The sequence below is a fragment of the Nerophis ophidion genome, linkage group LG10 (genome assembly GCF_033978795.1).
Source record: "Nerophis ophidion isolate RoL-2023_Sa linkage group LG10, RoL_Noph_v1.0, whole genome shotgun sequence".
Classification (NCBI taxonomy): domain Eukaryota; kingdom Metazoa; phylum Chordata; class Actinopteri; order Syngnathiformes; family Syngnathidae; genus Nerophis; species Nerophis ophidion.
Genome location: NC_084620.1, coordinates 39,002,131 through 39,024,764, shown reverse-complemented (window position 1 = coordinate 39,024,764; position 22,634 = coordinate 39,002,131). Strand labels below are relative to the sequence as shown.

The window sequence follows — 22,634 nt, the reverse complement described above, 5'->3', positions numbered from 1 at the left end:
AAGCCCAGACTTCCCCCTCCCCTGCCACTTCGTCTAGCTCTTCCCGGGGGATCCAGAGGCATTCCCAGGCCAGCCGGGAGACATAGTCTTCCCAACGTGTCCTGGGTCTTCCCTGTGGCCTCTTACCGGTTGGACGTGCCCTAAACACCTCCGTAGGGAGGCGTTCGGGTGGCATCCTGACCAGATGCCCGAGCCACCTCATCTGGCTCCTCTCGATGCCAGAGCTTCTCACCCTATATCTAAGGGAGAGCCCTGCCACCCGGCGGAGGAAACTCATTTCGGCCGCTTGTACCCGTGATCTTATCCTTTCGGTCATGACCCAAAGCTCATGACCATAGGTGAGGATGGGAATGTCGATCGACCGGTAAATTGAGAGCTTTGCCTTCCGGCTCAGCTCCTTCTTCACCACAACGGAGCAATCATTAGAAAATGGAAGAAGCTAAACATGACGTTCAATCTCAATCGGAGTGGAGCCCCATGCATGATATCACCTCGTGGGGTCTCAATGATGCTAAGAAAGGTGAGGAATCAGCCCAGGACTACACGGCAGACCTTGGTCAATGACCTGAAAAGAGCTGGCACCACTGTATCCATGGTGACTGTTGGTAATACACTAAGACGTCATGGTTTGAAATCATGCATGGCACGGAAGGTTTCCCTGCTTAAACCAGCACATGTTAATGCCCGTCGTAAGTTTGCCAATGAACATTTGAATGATCCAGAGGAGTCATGGGAGAAAGCCATGTTGACAGATGAGACCAAAATTGACCTTTTTGGTCATAATTCCATTGGAGGAAGAAGAATGATGTGTACCATCCTAAGAACACCAACCCTACTGTGAAACATGGTGGTGGTAGCATCATTCTGCTCATGGGACAGGACGGCTGTACTGTATTAAGGAGAGGATGACTGCAGCCATGTATTGTGAGATTTTGGCCAAAAACCTCCTTCCCTCAGTCAGATCATTGAAGATGAGTCGTGGTGTTTCAACTTGGGCCTTGGGACTCCTGATCTAAATGAATAAATGATAATGTGCGTTATATTTTTTAAACAGTAGAATTGGGCTGTGATCTAATATATACAAGCATTTTACGTCAATGTATGCATGTCATGCTAACTTTTTCTCATGACATTTTTTTTTTTTCAGTGTGGCGCTAAACTTTCTTTGTAATGTTCTGATGTCGGCTATAAGTATTTTATTGTATTCTTTGAGTATGGCGTGGGACAATAACAGCCAAAAAAAAAACAAGGTGTGGGCCGCAGATGGCCTACAGCAGGGCTGTTCAACTAAAGTGCTTTGGGGGCCACATTTTCAGAAAGCTAAGGACCGGGGGGCCGGATTGCGTCTTATTTTGTATAGTCCGAAAAACCAGCGTCCTCTACAGTAAACATTTGACTTTGGTCTTATTTATTTTGTCAGGGTTACAGGAGCTTTAAGCTGTTTTTAAGGACCCTCTGCAAAAAGCTTGTCAAATATCATATCTATGACAGCTTTCTTCGGAATTTAGGAAGTTTTTTTTTCAATTTAATTCTAAGTAGTTGAATAGCACAAATAGGAAAAAATAGACCTACAATAGAAACCTGAGGAACAGCACTACTATAATTACATTCGTTGAACAAATGTAAACATTAAACAAGCTACAGTAACACCTTAGTTACATGAATCACATTACAAAAAATGTGTAACCGTCAAAAAAGAGGGCACTTAAAGGGGAGCCTTGAGGAACGCCTCAGTTATGTAAATCACAAAATTGGACCCTAGTGTTCTCTTTTTGCTAGCAAGATTTAAATGTCAACATAAGGATCTGCCAACGTGTTTACAGTGGTCCAAGTTCCTGTGTAGAACAGGAGCACTCTTCTGTTTCTAGGAATTTGCAGCAAAGTTATTTGTCTCCCAAGTTTTGAACTGAACTTGGGGGCGTTGTGGTTTTAATTCACTGGCCAGATTTGGCCCTCTGGGCCGCCAGTTGAGTAACTATTGGCCTACAGGCAAGGTGGGGCCCGGAGCTGTGGGGATTTTGGGCCCCCCTGCTCCAACCTCAACCCCCCCCGTGCCACAAATACACAGTTTGAAAAAAAAATAGGATGTTACCCAACAATGTGGCAAAAATATGGTCCATTTGGAAATACATTAGTTCATGAATACATCTCCTTTGCGATGCACGTCTGCGCGAGTGTATTACAAAACCCAAAACCAGTGAAGTTGTCACGTTGTGTAAACCGTAAATAAAAACAGAACACATTGATATGCAAATCCTTTTAAACCCGTATTCAATTGAATAGACTGCAAAGAGAAATACTTAACGTTTGAACTGGAAACATTATTTTTTGCAAATATTAGCTCATTTGGAATTTGATGCATGCAAAATGTTGCAAAAAAGCTAGCACAAGTGGCAAACAAGACTGAAAAAGTTGAGGGATGCTCATCAAACACTTGTTTGGAACATCCCACAGGTGAACAGGCTAATTGGGAACAGGTGGGTGCCATGATTGGGTTTAAAAACAGCTTCCATTAAATGCTCAGTCATTCACAAACAAGGATGGGGCGAGGGTCACCACTTTGTGAACAAATGCGTGAGCAAATTGTTTAAGAACAACATTTCTCAAACAGCTATTGCAAGGAATTTACAGATTTCACCATCTACGGTCCGTAATATCATCAAAAGGTTCATAGGATCAGGAGAAATCACAGCACGTAAGCAGCAAGGCTGAAAACCAACATTGAATGCCCATGACCTTCAATCCCTCAGGCGGTACTGTATCAAAATCCGACATCAGTGTTTCAAGAATATCACCACATGGGCTCAGGAACACTTCAGAAAACCACTGTTAGTAACTACAGTTTGTCGCTATATATGAAAGTGCAAGTTAAAACTCTACTTTGCAAAGCCAAAGCCATTTTTCAACAACACCCAAAAACGCAGCCGGCTTCGCTGGGCCCGAGCTCATCTAAGATGGACTGAGTGGGAAAGTGTTCTGTGGTCTGATGTGTCCACATTTCAAATTGTTTTGGAAATTGTGGACGTTGTGTCCTCCGGACCAAAGAAGAAAAGTACCATCTGGATCGTTATAGGCGCAGAGTTGAAAAGCCAGCATCTGTGATGGTATGGGGGTGTATTAGTGCCCAAGGCATGGGTAACTTACATATCAGTGAAGGCACCATTAATGCTGAAAGGTACATACAGGTTTTGGAGCAACATATGTTGCTGTCCAAGCAACATTATGGACGCCCCTGCTTATTTAAGCAAGACAATGTCAAAACTACATTCTGCACATGTTACAACAGCGTGGCTTCATAGTAGACGTGTGCGGGTACTAGACTAGTCTGCCTGTAGTCCAGACCGGTCTCCCATTGAAAATGTGTGGCGCATTATGAAGCCTAAAATACGACAATGGAGACCACGGACTGTTGAACAACAAAGTTGTACATCAAGCAAAATTGGGAAAGAATTCTACCTGAAAAAAAAAATTGGTTCCTAAACGTTTACTGAGTGTTGTTAAAAGGAAAGGCCATGTAACATTGTGGTAAAAAGGCCACTGTGCCAACTTTTTGGCAATGTGTTGCTGCCATTAAATTCTAAGTTAATGATTATTTGCAAGAAAAAAAAAAGTTTCTAAGTTCAAACATTAGATAGTCTGTCTTTGCAGTCTATTCAATAGAATATAAGTTGACAAGGATTATCAAATCATTGTATTCTGTTTTTATTTACAAATTACACAACGGGCCGACTTCACTGGTTTTGGGTTTTGTGGAAGCCAGTAAACTATAGTTAAAGTTTTCGAGTTTTAGGAGGTTTCCTGTGTGTTTTAGCTCAATAGTGGTTCCAAAATAGTGGGTTCAAGCCCCGCTCAGATCAGTAAGAAAAACACAATGCAGCCGAGAGAAAGGGCCCACAATGGCTCGACCAAGCTGAGCTGTTTATGGTTGACAGCTATGAACACCGATCATTACACTCCGCCGTCAAAATCGGGGGGCCCACAGGCTAGACTTTGGACATGACAAAGAGGAGCATGAAGGCACAGTACATGGAAAAACGGGCGTGAGTGAGAAGATGGAGGATGACGGGGTGAATGAGGACGGACATGAAGAGACAGATGAGAGAGAGAAGTGCACCGTGTGAAGAGAACTCCTCAGTGAAGCGATGCATTCCATGTTTCCTTTCAATTATTCATACTGCCGTGTTGATGCCAGAAAAATACGAATACAAACCCAAGAAAGGTTGCACGGGTATTCTAAGCTGTTATTTTTGTGCTTTTTTATTTATTTATTATTATAATAAATGACAACGGCCAAATGTGGACAAAGGTTGTGAAAGAGAAGAAGAGTGATGATTCGGCGTGAAGACAAAGGTTGCTGGTTAGCAGCGAGCATGATCACTCCTGCAAACACAGAAGAAAACAAGGAGCGAGCGACCCTTTAACTCGGCAATAAAGCAGCAGAGAATGTCCTCAGGAGGGGCCGCTAACAACGGACAACGGAGACTTGGGATGCGCAATCACGTTGCCGTCTACTCTTTTTCCATTTTTTTTATATAAGATATATATATATATATATATATATATATATATATATATATATATATATATATATATATATTTAGCTTGACCCGATAGCGAGATTGTGTTCCAAGTTTCTACAGGTCCTGTTTAATAGCCTCTCTGGAGATTTCTGCCACTGCTTCCAATCCCTCGAGCATTCCTGTAAACAACCGCTCTCTTAAAAAAAAAAAAAGGGATGAAAGCGCGGCATTATCTGGTTTATTGCAAAAACCAATCAAAGTGAGCTTTTTCAAGTGTCTGCCACATCCAATTGTGCTGACAGTTTATTTTAATTGTGTCTCTGTGTGACGTAAAGGTAAGTTCCCGCTCCCTTTATTCATTCATCTGTTTGTTAGGGCCCAAAATATTCCTCTCATTCTTCCTCGGCCTTCTTTGTCATTTTCCGAGGAGAGTTTTATGATGTTGACGTTGTTGCCAAACGCCAGAAATGTGTCCTGTGAAAAAACGTCCGACTGGAATTCTCTGATGACTGAAGTCCCTTGGGTGAATAATGTAAACTCATTACACCGGTATGTTTTAGCGCTTTCATGGTGTGTAAAAAGAAAAAGCTTATCGACTCGCAGATGCGCGCACATTTTCAGGATTTATGCAGATCCCAAATACAGATCAGCATGTACTAAAAGGTAAGAAAAGTTGCTTTTGCATAATATTGCGAAACAAAACGCCAGATAATATATCTTACCTTACACACACACCATAATAATACTCATATGTTTAATGCGGCGACAATCCATCAAGCGGTGTGGCTTCATAGCTTACCAAAGTCGTACTAAAACATTTTGATAGATTTTTGAACGTCGTGTGTAATGTACTATATATTTTCAATGGAACATTGAAAATGTTGGTGTTATTTACTTGAGTCATATTACCATCATCGTGCAACTTACACGTATCTCTTATGTTTGCCTGCCATCTCGTGGTCACACTTATCATTACACCACGTACCAAACAAAATAGCTTCAAGGTGGGTAAGCTCAACCAAACTTATTCCTTACATTAGACGCACTGTCCAATTTTGAATAAAAAAATAATTTTAAGTGCGTCTTTATTCATTCGTCTGCTGGTAAGGCCCCAAAATAATTCCTCTCATACTTTCTCAGTCTTCTTTGTCATTTTCCGAGGAGAGCTTTATGATGATGACATTGTTGCCAAACGCCAGAAATGTGTCCCGTGAAAGACCGTCCGACCGGAACTCTCTAACAACTAAAGTCACTTGGGTAAATAATGTGAACTCACTACACCGGTATGTTTTAGCAATTTCATGGCGAGTTTACTGACAGATATAAGTAAGAACTTTACACTACTTTATATTAGAAATGGCAACAGCGGAGGATGAATAATACACACAATAATCACATAAGAAAAAGCTTATTGACGACGTTGTCCCCACAGAGGTGGACCCGCGCAATTTTTCAGGATTTATGCAGATCCCAAACACAGATCAGCAGGTACCAGAATGTAATAAAAGTTGCTTTTGCATAATATTCCAAAACAAAACGGCGGATAATGTGTCTTACCTTATACACACACCATAATAATACCCGTGCGTTAAACCACAGTAAAATCCATCAAACGGTGTAGCTTCATAGCTTACCAAAGTCGTACTAAAACATTTTGATGGATTTTTGAGCGCCGTGTGTAATATTGTATATTTTCAATGGAACATATAACATGCTGGTGTTGTTTACTTGAGTCATACTGCCATCATCGTGCAGTCTACACTTATCTCTTATGTTTGACTGCCATCTACTGGTCACACTTATCATTACACCATGTACCAAATAAAATAGTTTTGAGGTTGGTAAGCTCAACCGAACTTGTTCCTTATATTAGGCGCACCGGTTTATAAGGCGGACTGTCCAATTTTGAATTTAAAAAAGTATTTTAAGTGCGTCTTTATTCATTCGTCTGCTGGTAAGGCCTCAAAATATTCCTCTCATACTTCCTCAGTCTTCTTTGTCATTTTCCGAGGAGAGCTTTATGATGATGACGTTGTTGCCAAACGCCAGAAATGTGTCCTGTGTAAAACCGTCCGACCGGAACTCTAACAACTAAAGTCACTTGGGTAAATAATGTGAACTCACTACACCGGTATGTTTTAGCAATTTCATGGCGAGTTTACTGACAGATATAAGTAAGAACTTTACACTACTTTATATTAGAAATGGCAACAGCGGAGGATGAATAATACACACAATAATCACATAAGAAAAAGCTTATCGACAACGTTGTCCCCACAAAGGTGGACGCGCACAATTTTTCAGGATTTATGCAGATCCCAAACACAGTTCAGCAGGTACCAGAAGGTAAGAAAAGTTGCTTTTGCATAATATTGCAAAACAAAACGGCGGATAATATGTCTTACCTTATACACACACCATAATAATACTCGTGCGTTGAACCACAGTAAAATCCATCAAGCGGTGTGGCTTCATAGCTTATTAAAGTCGTACTAAAACATTTTGATAGGTTTTTGAGCGCCATGTGTAATATTTTATATTTTCAACGGAACATATAACATGCTGGTGTTGTTTACTTGAGTCTTATTGCCATCATCGTGCAGTCTACACTTATCTCTTATGTTTGACTGCCATCTACTGGTCACACTTATCTTTACACCATGTACCAAAAAAATTGCTTCGAGGTTGGTAAGCTCAACCAAACTTGTTCCTTATATTAGGCGCACCGGTTTATAAGGCGGGCTGTCCAATTTTGAATTAAAAAAAGTATTTTAAGTGCGTCTTTATTCATTCATCTGCTGGTAAGACCCCAAAATATTCCTCTCATACTTCCTCAGTCTTCTTTGTCATTTTCCGAGGAGAGCTTTATGATGATGACGTTGTTGCCAGGTCAACCGACTTGACCGCGCCCCCTCTAAAATGGCCCACTTAGCAGCAGGAGAAATAAGTGTCCCTTCATTATTTTATGTCATTGACACTCGTGTCAGTGTCCCACTCAGTCCACAAAGACTGCGCTCTTTGTCATTATGCAAATACGATACCATTAGCGTAATGGTCTGCCACGATGAACAATGAACAGCCACGGGATGTTTAATGCCTGTTTTGTTTTGCTGAAGGAGCTCTGCATGTACATGTGGGAGTAAAGAACGAATGTGTTCCCCCTCAGGTGACACCCTCCTCCAAGATCGTGGGGGACTTGGCCCAGTTCATGGTCCAGAACAACCTGAGCCGGGCCGAGGTGGAGGAGAGGGCCGACGAGCTGTCCTTCCCGCTGTCGGTTGTGGAGTTCCTGCAGGGCTACGTCGGGATACCGCATGGAGGATTCCCAGAACCTTTCAGATCCAAGGTAGCACAAACACACAGCATGTGATCGCCATTGCTATTACTCTCTGTTCTTCATACTGGAAGTAAACAAACTTGAAATAGAAAAAAAAGAACATTGTCAACATGTAATAGATATAGTGTGATTGAATTATCAGTAATTAGAGATGTCCTATAATGGCTTTTTTGCCGATATTCGATATTCCGATATTGTCCAACTCTTAATTACCGATACCGATATCAACCGATACCGATATATACAGTCATGGAATTAACACATTATTATACCTAATTTTGTTGTGATGCCCCGTTGAATGCATTAAACAATGTAACAAGGTTTTCCAAAATAAAGCAACTCAAGTAATACGAAAAAAAGCCATAAATATGGCACTGCCATATTTATTATTGAAGTCACAAAGTGCATTATTTTTTTAACATGCCTCAAAACAGCAGCTTGTAATTTGGGACATGCTCTCCACAGTGTGGCGCATATTTGTAATAGTGTTAAAGTTGTTTATACGACCACCCTCTGTGTGACCTGTAAGGCTGTTGACCAAGTTTGCCTTGCATTCACTTGTGTGTGTGCAAAGCCGTAGATATTATGTTATTGGGCCGCCATGCAAAAGCAGTGCCTTTAAAGTTTATTGGCGCTCTGTACTTTTCCCTACGTCTGTGTACACAGCGGCGTTTTAAAAAGTCATAAATTTTACTTTTTGAAACTGATACCGATATTTTTAAACCGATCCTGATCATTTATTGGCAGATAATACAGGCAGTCCGATATTATCTGACATCTCTGTCACTAGTACATATGGATTAAATACGCTTCTCCCTATTCCTTTTCTTGCATGTTGACTCGTACAAATTTAATCATGTGATGTTCCTTAAAGGGCCCGTCCAATGCTGACAACACTTAAATCATAGTTCTGGACCTAAAAATGATGCCTGCAGCTAAAAGCCCCTCCTAATTAGATATGGTAGTATTTTTCACCTTGTTTTTGAAAAAATGTTTACCTTTTAACAAGTTTTTCCCAATTGCATCACCAAAATGTGGACGGGCTTGCATCAGCATTAGAGATGTCCGATAATATTGGACTGCCGATATTATTGGCCGATAAATGCTTTAAAATGTAATATCGGAAATTATCGGTATCTGTTTCAAAAACGCCGCTGTATGAAGTGGCACTGTCTTTGCTTTAATCACATAATGTCTACGGCTTTTTACACACACAAGTGAATGCCACGCATAATTGGTCAACAGCCATACAGGTCACACTGAGGGTGGCAGTATAAACAACTTTAACACTGTTACAAATATGCGACACACTGTGAACCCACACCAAACAAGAATGACAAACACATTTCGGGAGAACATCTGCACCGTAACACAACATCAACACAACAGAACAAATACCCAGAACCCCTTGCAGCACTATCTCTTCTGGAACACTGCAATATACACTATACCCACCCCACCCAACCCCGCCCACCTCAACCTCTTCATGCTCTCTCAGGGAGAGTATGTCCCAAATTCCAAGCTTCTGTTTTGAGGCATGTTAAAAGAAATAATGTATTTTGTGACTTCAATAATAAATATGGCAGTGTCATGTTGGCACTTTTTTCCATAACTTGAGTTGATTTATTGTGGAAAACCTTGTTACATTGTTTAATGCATCCAGAGGGGTATCACAACAAAATTAGGCACAATAATGTGTTAATTCCACGACTGTATATATCGGTATCGGTTGATATCAAAATAGGTAATTAAAGAGTTGGACAATATCGGATACCGGCAAAAAAGCCATTATCGGACATCTCTAATCAGCATGTTCATTTCGTCTTGTGTAGTACAGGGGTGTCAAACGTACGGCCCACGGGCAAACAGGTTTTATCTGGCCCGCGGGATGATTTTTCTAAGTATAAAAATAAGCTGAAATTATTGAATGAAAGAAACCACTGTTCTAAATGTGTCCGCTAGATGTCGCAATAGCAATTATTTGTATCTTTATAGATGATGCTACATATGTAATTAAAAAAAATAAACCACATGATGTTAATGCACCAGTCGAAGAAAATGAGCAAATTACATAAATAACATCCTGTAATTTGATTCTGATATTATTTTTTTATCTTGATGGATTGAAAATGAACACCAATGAGTTGACTGATGAACATTATCACATAATATGTTCATAAAGTATAAATAACGACAAATAAAGAGCGAATACTATTAACTGCAACATGTACAGTAAGTGTAAAATACAACAACAACGTCATTATTTGTACATTTTTAGAATGTGCTTGTTCTATTTTTAAACAAAGAAAACAATCTAAAGTTGTCTTTATTTTTAAGTTATTGTGCCGTGATTTTACCAGTCCGGCCCACTTGGGAGTAAATTTTTCTCCATGTGGCCCCCCATCTAAAATGAGTTTGACACCCCTGTGTTTTGAAATTGTAATTGGCTTCATTTGATAAGGACAAGTATGTTTCGTGATCACGACAACATTTTAGCCAAGGCTAATTCTCAATGTAAATGGTAAATGGTAAATGGCTTATACTATTTCCACATTCACCCATTCTCACACACATTCACACACTGATGGCGGGAGCTGCCAAGCAAGGCGCTAACCACGACCCATCAGGAGAAAACTTGAAGTATCTTGCTCAAGGACACAACGAACGTGACTAGGTTGGTTGAAGCTGGGGATTGAACCAGGAACCCTCAGGTTGCTGGCACAGCCACTCTTCCAACCGTGCCACTTAGTCCCTAATTGGGCAAAGAATAAAACAGTGCAGAAAAACACAATACATACTGTATTTTCCGGACCATAGGGCACACCGGATTACAAGGCGTACTACTAATGAATGGTCTATTTTTTTTAATCTTTTTTCATACATAAGGTGCACCGGATTATAGGGCACATTAAAGAGGCATATTATATCTTTTTTTTCTACATGTAAAACACTTTCTTGTGGTCTACATAACATGTAATGGTGGTCATGTACACCGTCCCCCAAAAAATGACGGGGAGAAGACGCTGCCGAAGGTGAGCCACGTAAACAAGACCACCCACAAAACGGCGCATCATTAAGCGACTGTCAGAAAGCAACTTAAAGATGATCTGAAAATAATTAAACTTATGCAACATTGAGACCAAAGAACCCCCATTACATGTTATGTAGACCAGTGGTCCCCAACCTTTTATAGATAATTTGTCCCGCGGCCCGTCATGAAAAAGGGAGGTTTTTTTGGGTTGGTGCACTAATTGTAAGTGTATTTTGTGTTTTTTATGTTGATTTAATTAATCATTTATTATTTTTTTTTAAAATTAATAAAAAATGATTCTACGGCCCGGTACCAATCGGCCCGGTGGTTGGGGACCACTGATGTAGACCACAAAGAAGTGTTTCCTTTTTTAGAAAAAATAAAAATAAAATAATAATATGACTCCTTTAATGCGCCTTATAATCCGGTGCGGCTTGTATATGAAAAAAATATATTTTTTTAAAATAGACCATTCATCGGCAGTGCGCCTTATGATCCGGTGTGCCCTATGGTCCAGAAAATGCAGTAATAGATATTATGGGAAATGACTTCCACATTCATTTTAAGGGCAAGAAATACAAAAAGAGGACTTGTTTGTGAAATTTCTATCTTCTAGACCAGTGGTTCTCAATTGGGGGTACGCGTACCCCTGGGGGTACTTGAAAGTATGCCAAGGGGTACGTTTTTTTTTTTAAATATTCTAAAAATAGCAACAATTCAAAAATCCTTTATAAATATATTTATTGAATAATACTTCAACAAAATATGAATGTAAGTTCATAAACTGTGAAAAGAAATGCATTAATGCAATATTCAGTGTTGACAGCTAGATTTTTTTGTGGACATGTTCCATAAATATTGATGCTAAAGATTTCTTTTTTTGTGAATAAATGTTTAGAATTAAGTTCATGAATCCAGATGGATCTCTATTACAATCCCCAAAGAGGGCACTTTAAGTTGATGATAACTTCTATGTGTAGAAATCTTATTTATATTTGTATCACTTGTTTATTTTTCTACAAGTTTTTAGTTATTTTTATAACCTTTTTTCCAAATAGTTCAAGAAAGACCACTATAAATGAGCAATATTTTGCACTGTTATACAATTAAATGAATCAGAAACTGATGACATAGTGCTGTATTTTACTTCTTTATCTCTTTTTTTCAACCAAAAATGCTATGCGCTGATTAGGGGGTACTTGAATTAAAAAAAAATGTTCACAGGGGGTACGTCACTGAAAAAAGGTTGAGAATCACTGTTTTAGACACAATGTATTAATGTTGACTTGTTGACATGTCTGAAACAAAAACCACAACTCACTTTGCAGGTACAAATTACAAGAAAGAAGGAAAAATCTCCTCAATTCTTAGTCAGCTTTCTGTCAATTGTTGCTGTTTGGGCCTTGACCTCACACCCTCCAAGCTTCAGTCTCGGTCAGTGTCCGAGTCACGCTGCTGTTACCTCGCAGCGTCATCATTCCAACAACGTTGTGCGCTTTTCAAATTTGCATATCACAGTTTGCTGTCGCAGGCGCAGCACGACAGGGCAGTATCAGCCTCCCCTGTGCACCCGAGCTGCGGCCCGTTTGTGCACGCAAAGCACGGAACATGTCATGTTTTTTTAATGAAGCCTAAAATAGTTATTTTCCATTCATTGGATCACACGCCATCATTCCACGGTCACGTGCACTTTTGGCTGGTGCGCTCGTCTTGCTGCAGTGTTGGCTTTCAGCATCACAGCAACACGTACTGTAATTGTTAGCAGAAGAGCAAGTAGAACACGGGTCCATCTTGAATTGTTTAAAAAACCTGCTGAGAACCTCCTATATGAGTGTGCCATCTACTTTACCATGTCAAACGTGCACACAGGTCATTGCACCATAGCCTTTTCTGTGTTTTAATCTGTTTTCTTATAGGTTTGCATGTACTAAAACACGTCCAATTTGACAGCACACGCAAAGCAGATCTACTAAACGTGTGCAAAGTGGATTACAGAATAAGGCGTGCAATTCATTCTCCATCTGTCTTCTTTAATGTGCGAAATATATGCTGATCATCAAAACGCCCACAGTACTTGAAGTAAAGTATAAAAATGTAACTATTTAGCACGTGCAATGTGATTTATCAATCAATGTTTATTTACATAGCTCTAAATCACAAGTGTCTCAAAGGGCTGCACAAGCCATAACGACACATATATATATATATATACATATATATATATATATAGTGTATATATATATATATATATCAGAAAAACTTGATTATCGGTGAATTCTAGCTATAAATATACTCCTCTCCCCTTAACCCTAACCCCTTGCCAACCCTGCATCAACCCCCAAAATCTCCCGAATTCGGAGGTCTCAAGGTTGGCAAGTATGATTGCAGCAGTGCTTCTAAAACGCCCATAAAAAGTGGTCATGTTTGAAAACATAGCAAAACACCACTGGTAGGAGCATGAAAACATGAATGTGCAGTAAATGAGTGATGCCCATTACCCCATGCGTCGGTAAGGTGGGCGGGGTTGGGGGCGCGGGGTGTAAAATGTATTCAGTCCTGTCACGGATGCAAAGGATTATGGGTATCTGTTGTGTTGCGTTTATGTTGTGTTACTGTGAGGATGTTCTCCCGAAATGTGTTTGTCAATCTTCCTTGGTGTGGCTTTACAGCGTGGCGTATATTAGTAAGTGTTAAAGTTGTTTATATCACAACCATCAGTGTACTCTGTATCACCCAGTATGCCTTTCAATCTTCTACGCGTGATCGCAGAAGCTGCACACAACATGTTGGCGGATTAACAATCGGTTTGTACATGTTGTTGAAGGTGTCGGAGGCAATTGCTTCGCAGCACGTCCATAATCTTGTCATCAGTACGAACGCCAATTGGATATTCGCGAGAACGGTAGCGGCTCCAATGGTCTTCATTACTCTGTCAAACGAGTTTAAATAGCCCTGTAAGTGGTAAAGGTGGCCGACCTCTGATGTATTTCAGCGGGCGGCTGGCGGGCGGATCCGGTTCTGATAAAATGATGGTTCGGGTAGACGGCGGGTGGATGACGACTTTGGTGATGTGGTTGCGGATTATATAATTACCTATCCACGCATCTCTAACACACGGTCTTGATAAATTGCACAAAACACAGCCACTAATAGTAAATGCTATTTTATAGATTGCACACGCTGTTTACCGTGTGGTGTTTGGATCTTAGTGAATCAAGCCCCAAATGTCGAATGTACCTCGTCGTGTGTGTGGTGCTGAACAAAACCACTTGGTAAGAGGAGCTGTGCGGCTGGGTTGAGACGACATCATACAGTATTGTTATTGTGGTGCGCGTGCATATTTAGGTTTTTTGTTGACAATTGTGACTAAAATATTGCAGATGTTGAGCTTTCTCCGTCAGCCAAAGTCAAACAACAGGTTGAAGCTCCCATGCGGACATGTGAAGTAGAGTGTGAAGGTTTTACCAGCACTTAACACATCAGGAAGTCTTCCAAATCCTTTGAGAATATTCAGAGTGACAAAGCTTGTCTCACCACTACATGAACCCTAACAATAAAAACACTTCTTGTTGTTCTTTTGTTTTTGTTTTTTTATCACTTCTAGTTTTCATTCCCACTCGTCTCTGTCTTTTGTCCAGGTGCTGAAGAGCCTCCCTCGCATTGAGGGCCGCCCGGGTGCCTCGCTGCCGCCGATGGACTTTGAGTCTTTGGAGGAGGGGCTGCGGGCGGCGCACGGCGAAGAAATCACCCCCGAGGACGTGATGTCGGCTGCCATGTACCCGAAAGTGTTCCAGGAATTCAAAGAGTTCACCTGTGAGTTAAAATGTCCAATAGAGAGCGGCATCTCGATTCTGCCAGAGATTCTGCAGCTCTGTTGTTTTTGATTGCATCGTTACTGCGCCCTGAAATTGAAAACTTCATGCTGGCATAGAAATGTGTGCAAGGGTTCAGCTTTCACTTGACGACATCATACTCCAGATTTGACAATACTTCTTCTTTATTCTCAGCTAACTTTGGCCCAGTGGACTGTCTCAACACCAGACTCTTCCTGGATGGACCAAAGATTGCCGAGGAATTTGAGGTAAATGAAAATGTTTTTTGTTTTGGAGCATGTGTTTCTATTTCACATTAGACCGGGGGCAGGAAGTGGTAAAATGATGGTAATAAACTGGCGGCTCATGCAGAACAAAGGTTCCAAACTGAGGGCCCGCCTACGAGACAATTGAAGGATGCGAGGGGTCGCTTTGATACACTTGTCGAAAAATGTTGATCAATATATCCTAAGATATCTGAATAAAAGGGAAATCTTAACTTTGCCAACTCAGTGGCCTAGTGGTTAGTGTCTGCCCTGAGATCAGTAGGTTGTGAGTTCAAACCCCGGCCGAGTCAGACCAAAGACTATAAAAATGGGACCCATTACCTCCATGCTTGGCACTCAGCATTAAGGGTTGGAATTGGGGGTTAAATCACCAAAAATGATTCCCGGGCGCGGCCACCGCTGCTGCTCACTGGTCCCCTCACCTCCGCTTTCTGACAGTCGCTTCAGAATGCTCCGTTTTGTGGGCGGTCTTATTTAAGTGGCTCACCTTCGGCAACTTTTTTTCCCCGTCATCTTTGTTGTAGCAGTGTAGCGTGCAAGGACGGGTGGGGAAGAATTGTCAAAAGATGGAGCTCACTGTTTTAATGACATTCAGACTTTACTTACATGTAAATCAATAATAGAGCAGCATTTCCTCAGCCGGACACAACAACACCAGAAATGTGTCCCATGAAAATCCGTCCGACCGTAACTCTGTAATAACTTAAGTTACTTGGGTGAATAATGTCAACTCGCTACACTGGTATGTTTTAGTGCTTTCATGGTGAGTTTACTGGCACATCAAAGTAAGAACTTTACATTACTTTATATTAGAAATGGCAACAGCAGAGAATGAATGTCCCACAACAAGAAGGTAGAGAAAAAGAAGAAGCTTATTGACTATGGTGTCCCCACAGACTACAAAGGCGGAGGCGCGCAATTTTTTAGGTTTCATGCAGATCCCAAATACAAATCAGCGGGTATCAGAAGGTAATAAAAGTTGCTTTTGTATAATATTGCAAAATAAAACGGCAGATAATATGTCTTACTTTGTACACACACCATAATAATACTCGCATGTTGAAGCATAGTACAATCAATTAAGCGGTGCGGCTTCATAGCTTACCAAAGTCGTACTAAAACATTTTGACAGATTTTTTTAGCGCCTTGTGTAATGTTGTATATTTTCAATGGAACATTTAAAATGTTGGTGTTGTTTACTTGAGACATACTGCAGTCCACACATATCTCTTGTGTGTGAGACTGCCATCATAGTGCAGCCTACGCTTATCTCTTATGTTTGACTGCCATCTACTGGTCACACTTATCATTACACCATGTACCAAATAAAATAGCTTCCAGGCGGTTAAAGGCCTGCCGAAACCCACTACTACCGACCACGCAGTCTGATAGTTTATACATCAATGATGAAATATTAACATTGCAACACATGCCAATACGGCCGGTTTAGTTTTCTAAATTACAATTTTAAATTTACCGCAGAGTTTCTTGTTAAAAATGTCGTGGAATGATGACACGTGCTCGTGACGTCCCGGGTTGCAGAGGACATATTAGCGCAGCACCTTTTGCGGCTAAAGTCGTCTCTTTTCATCGCGCAGTTAAACAGTATTCTGGACATCTGTGTTGCTAAATCTTTTGCAATTTGTACAATTAATAATGGAGAAGTCAAAGTAGAAAGATGGAGTTGGGAAGCTTTAGCCTTTAGCCACACAAACATATGGTGTTTCCTTGTTTTAAATTCCCGGAGGTGAAGCTTTACTATGGATCAGAGCGGTCAAGCGAACATGGTTCCCGACCACTTGTCAACCGGCAGGTTTCGGTGAGAAATTTGTGGTAAAAAGTCACCTCTTACCGGAGATCAGCTGAGCTTGCGCCGTCCATACAGCTGACGTCGATTTCCCTCAGAGACTGGCGCAGGGGTGGTTCTAGGCATGCTTATATGAGGGGGCAGTCAGAAATGGGAAGGGGGCATCACGTGTACACATCATGCTCCAGCACTTTTTTTTCTGTGCTTATAGTAACGATGCTTTCTTCATTGAAATGGGTCTTTAGCTATGTGTCCAACCCCAACCTGGAGTAGTGGATTAGACTTTGTCAGGCCTCTACCTTCAGACCTGTCCAACTTGGGTGTCCCACCTGAAGACTAAGCTCCTGCTGGTGTAGCTCTTACGGTCACTGAGGCACGCAAACCCCCTGACCACAATAAGGTGGCAATCCCTCAGGGGGGGAAACATTAACAGCGCTGGTATATTTCCGACAGGGGAAACAGAAGCAGGCGTCTCACACCACAGAATACTCTAGCCATGGTCGTGTGCGGTACCTGGCAGGATTGAATGATCTTAATGTTGAACCAAATGCACGCTTTGGGTAGCCACCCAGTATTGGCTGAGCTGGTGCGTTGCCATTTAAGTCACTGGGTAGTTGAGCAGGCTGCTTTGGGGGAGCACTTGTTGGGGGACGGAAGGAGCTGGTGCGGGAGAAACAGTGCTTGCTGGTGCTAAAGGTGCAGTATTGCTAGTATCTGTCCCTGATGTACTAGCAGTAGCATCATTGCTACTACTACATGCAGGAGCAGGACTAAACTTTTTAAATGCTCTGAAAAATGGATGCATTACAGAGCATTAACTTTCTCTTTGTGAGCTGCTGGAAGCTGGAGCAGAAAATAAGTAAGCTTGAACAACAACAGAAAAAACCTGCTGTGATTACATGAAGAAAAACAACAACAGTACAGGACTACAGCCTGGGGTGGGGCTTTACGTAGGGGTCCGTCAGACACAGGTCACTTGTCTTCAGTTTGTCACATGCAGTGGACGTGGGCACTCATCTGGGCACAAAATTCATTCACTCCAATGTATGTGTGTTGCCCACTTGCTTGTAAATTGATGAAAATGGCTGTTTTTTTGTTTTTAGGGTGTCTTGGTCATATCAAATGAAACTTATAATTAGTTTATTACAAAATGTAGATTGAAACATCAAAGGTTGACTATGTAGAATTACAAGAAAAACAACAGAAAAAGAATTCCAGCAGTTGATTGCCAGACCGTTGCTAAGTAAAACGGGCCGTTGCTAGGGACTCCGCTCTGAACAGACGACACCAGAGGAGGACTGCTAAGCAGGATACATACCTTATGTTTCATTCTTACCGTCATTAACAGCATCATAAATGACGTGTAGCTTGTTACAGGGACAGTGGAGGCTCTCTGCCTTCCAAACCACTGCTGCTCAGAGCCTCCGCTGTCACTGCTCTCGTCAAGTTGTAAAAAAAAAAAAAAAAGTAACTCCGTAGCACCGAAAGTCCGCGGCGATAAACGTGTTTATGACAGATAAGACTACACAAATACACCCATCCTAACAAGTATATGATAAATGTAGACAACTTTTCCTTTTCTTTTACTTTCATACTGCAACAGTTATTGGATGTTTACTGTGGGCTGAGGGGTGTGTGCGAGTGTGTGTCTGCTGCGCAGCCTGTGGAATGGTGAATACAGGCACAGCGAAGGGAGGGATGAGAGGGAAGCCGACACTACTATATCGTGTGTGTCCCTTTTTCGGCGGATTTTTCCGCTAGTGCAGATAATTTTGTCAACTTGTAATGTAGTAATTTTGTGAGTTTATTAACATTTGCTTTCTCAAATTTTGATTTGAGGGGGCAAGACATTTATTTAAGGGGGCTGTGCCCCCTCTTGCCCCTGCGTAGAGCCAGCCATGGACTGGCGTCAAGACACCCGTGGACACACCCCTCCGACTATCAGGTACTATTTAATCTCACTAAAACACTAGCAACACAAAAGAAAGATAAGGGATTTCCCAGAATTATCCTAGGAAATGTGTCTAAAAACATCTGAATCCGTCCCAATGCAATCGCCTTTTTTTTTTAAACTTTTTTTTTTCTAGTCCTTCGCTATCAATATCATCATCCACGAATCTTTCAACCTCTCTCAAATTAATGTGGAAATTGCCGTTTTCTCGGTCCAAATAGCTCTTGCTGCTGGAGGCTCCCATTAAAAACAATGTGAGGATGTGAGGTGCCCTCACCCTTGTGACGTCATTGTCTTCGACTTCCGGTAAAGGCAAGGCTCTTTTATCAGCAACCAAAAGTTGCGAACTTTATCGTGGATGTTCTCTACTAAATCCTTTCAGCAAAAATATGGCAATATCGCGAAATGATCAAGTATGACACATAAAATGGACCTGCTATCCCCATTTAAATAAGAAAATCTCATTTCAGTAGGCCTTTAAGCCCGACCAAATGTTTTCCTGACATCAGGCGCACTGGGTTATAAAGCGCACTGTCGAGTTTCGAGGGGAAAAAAAAAATATTTTAAGTGCGATTTCAAATAAGGTACATTGGTACCTCACTTTACAATCACAATGCGTTCCTCGACCTAGTTTTTTTTTCGATTGATTGATACTTTTATTAGTAGATTGCACAGTTCAGTACATATTCCGTAAAATTGACCACTAAATGGTAACACCCGAATAAGTTTTTCAACTTTTTTAAGTCGGGGTCCACGTTAATCAATTCATGGTAAATCAATTCAGTTCCTATGTCAGAACACTCGTATCTCAGACTTTTTACGCTGCAGGCCAAAGTTGCCTAAATCTGATTTTTTTTTTACACTGCAAGTAAAATGTGATCTTAAACAGACTCCAATACAAACGTGCACATTCCAACGTGGCCCCAATATGACCCCGACATCACTTGCTTTGATAAAGTGTAAACAAAGGAAGTTGACCGCTCCAAAGGAGCTTTCTCTCGTAGATGAAGAGTTGACTTGTCACTGGCACTACAAGTAAGTTCTTTTTTTGTATATTTTATTTGACATCTAAGTCGGTGTTTCAAAACTTAAGGCATAATTTTTTTGATGCGGCAGCAGTCTAAATCTATTCACACTGCTTTTTTGTTTTTGACAAAGCGGCTCATTTTGACAGGAAACCGGATTCCGTAAAAGAACAAGGAAGTCACCACTACATCCGGAAACATGGACGCCGCAGAACAGCGTGTTAGTGGGTTTTGTGTAGAGGAAGTCGGCAGGTGATGGAAAACAAGGAAGGAGAGAATTGCAAAAAGGAAAGTGATCGGATGATGGAGCTCGCCCAAAGATGACATAAAAAGTCGCATTCTTGTTTTGTTTAATGGACATGTGAAAGTAAACAATGTGATAAAGAACATTTTACATCGATCAATCTAGGGATCTAGATATCTGGTCAGGACACTCCTCACTCTTTTGCCTTCACCTTCATTGTTCTTTCCTTTTTGGTGACTTTATATACTCTGGACCTATACGTTGAGTCTGGTGGACAATAACAGATATAGTCTGCTTAGCCAATCTTTCGCTTTTGGACACGCTGCCTTTTTTATTACATTCACGGGAGCGTGCATTCTCGTTGTCTCTCCTTCGACAAATGGACAAAGTTTTCCGGTAAGGAGAATCACAGCTGACCTGGACATTGGAAAGTTCTCTTGCGGTCTGAGAAGTGTTGTATCCCAAATAGCTGCAATCACTTTTTCTTAAGGTATTCATGTGTGATTTCCACAAGTGTCTGTACACTTAGAACAATGAAAAACACGGGCAGGTCTGGATGACTCGGCTCCATATTTCCACTGGTTAGCTCCGAGTTACAAAACTGCTTTATTATGAAGCTGGTTATGGCGTGTTCTTTCTGACGTCACTTCCTGTGTGAGGCGCGGTCTGTCTGGCGTCACTTCCTCTCCGAACTCAGTTTGTAAACGTCCAGTGAGTCCATACAAAGCTAAGAGTCGGAGATTCAAGAAATAAACGGCGCACTCACCCGTGTAAAAATTTATCCAAGGAGGGGAACCTTAACACCTCTGAAGGCCTTAGTGGCCACATGCGTGGACAGCACCTTTTAGCTTTTATTTCCAAAATTGTGTACACTACTGAATTTGTGTCTTATAGCCGCTTATGTGGACATTCATACTGCCATCTGGTGGTGTCAGAAGAGTGTAACATACAATGGAATTTGGAAAAAAAAAGTGTAAAAACAAGAATTAGCATGTCACTAAACAAGAAGTACATGTTTGTGGACTTATGGACTAAGTACATCATATCAAAAGATGATTCTTAGTTTTTATTCTAATTATGGTCCAATAAGCCCAAACAGCAAAAAGAAAAAAGAAAAAAAGAATGTAAACAAACAGCTTGGGCATTATTAAACGTTGAATTATTGTGGCCGAAATGGGGCTCAGGCGAAATAATTATTTATTTAAGGAGTTATCTGGCTTAGTGTAGACCAGGGGTGCCCATTACGTCGATCGCGATCGACTGGTCGATCTCGGAGGGTGTGTCAGTCGATCTCAAGCCAGGCATTAAAAAATATACATAAAAATGAGCAATCATCAATCATACCAAGACTTCACTTTCGTCAGTTGTTTGACATTCTCGGCACCCGAGGATCTTGTGAGATGACGCTGGCTGCTGCAAGCTCATATTTAAGATAAAAATTACTAACAGGGCGGACGCAGAGAAACACATTTTATTTCTAGAGACTCCGTATCTACTGTCAAAACTCTAAAGACCGACTGCACAGTTCCTGTCTTCACCATAAAAGACCTGTTTCATCCTGCCTGTGCTAACAAAATAAGAGTCTCAGAAAGCTAGCGTGCACAAGCTAGCAAGCTACGGAGTTTGATGCCAATGTATTTCTCCCCCGCCCTCAGCGACCGCTTTCTCACTTGCTTGCCCACACGCACTCTCACTGACGTCACTCACCTGCTGCCAGACATTAAAGGGCCACACACATATGCTACTCTCATAACAAAGTGTTTAAAACGATTATGCAAGTTGGACAAATGGGATGCCAAATCCAACCACTTTCATGTGGTATTGGACAGAAAGGAGGACCTTTTTTTTTCCTCCATTTGAAAATGCGGACGTTATCAGCACCACTGTCTAATTCCAATCAATGCAAGTCATCAGAATCAAATACACCAACTTATATTCTTGTCTTCATGAAAGAAAGGAATCTATGTGTGTTAAACATGCTTGTATTATCATTAAACACCATTAACTTGTTAACAAAAATGTCTCTTTCATAAATAAATAAATATAAATTATAAATAGGAATGAGGTATATCTCCTCGACTTGGTCAATTGAAAAGTAGCTCGCCTGCAGAAAAAGTGTGAGCGCCCCTGGTGTAGACCGTCTCAGTGAGGTGCTACGCTGCATCCATCCATCCATCCATCCATCCATCTTCTTCCGCTTATCCGAGGTCAGTTCGCGGGGGCAACAGCCTAAGCAGGGAAACCCAGACTTCCCTTTCCCCAGCCACTTCGTCTAGCTCTTCCGGGGAGATCCCGAGGCGTTCCCAGGCCAGCCGGGAGACATAGTCTTCCCAACGTGTCCTGGGTCTTCTTCGTGGCCTCCTACCGGTTGGACGTGCCCTAAACACCTCCCTAGGGAGGCGTTCGGGTGGAATCCTGACCAAATGCCCGAACCACCTCATCTGGCTCCTCTCGATGGGGAAGAGCAGCAGCTTTACTTTGAGTTCCTCCCGGATGGCAGAGCTTCTCACCCTATCTCTAAGGGAGAGACCCGCCACACGGCGGAGGAAACAAACTCATTTCGGCCGCTTGTACCCGTGATCTTATCCTTTCGGTCATGACCCAAAGCTCATGACCATAG

The 22,634-nt window shown here is 41.5% G+C and overlaps 1 protein-coding gene across 1 annotated transcript in view; it reads left to right on the top strand.

The window, feature by feature from the left end:
• Positions 1 to 22,634, top strand: part of LOC133560789 (pyruvate carboxylase, mitochondrial-like) — a 692,938-nt gene that overhangs the window by 635,322 nt on the left and 34,982 nt on the right. The window contains exons 22-24 of the mRNA XM_061913719.1: positions 7,687 to 7,866; positions 14,527 to 14,701; positions 14,896 to 14,969. Of these exons, the coding sequence (XP_061769703.1) occupies positions 7,687 to 7,866; positions 14,527 to 14,701; positions 14,896 to 14,969 (429 nt within the window). The remainder of the gene's footprint in view (positions 1 to 7,686; positions 7,867 to 14,526; positions 14,702 to 14,895; positions 14,970 to 22,634) is intronic.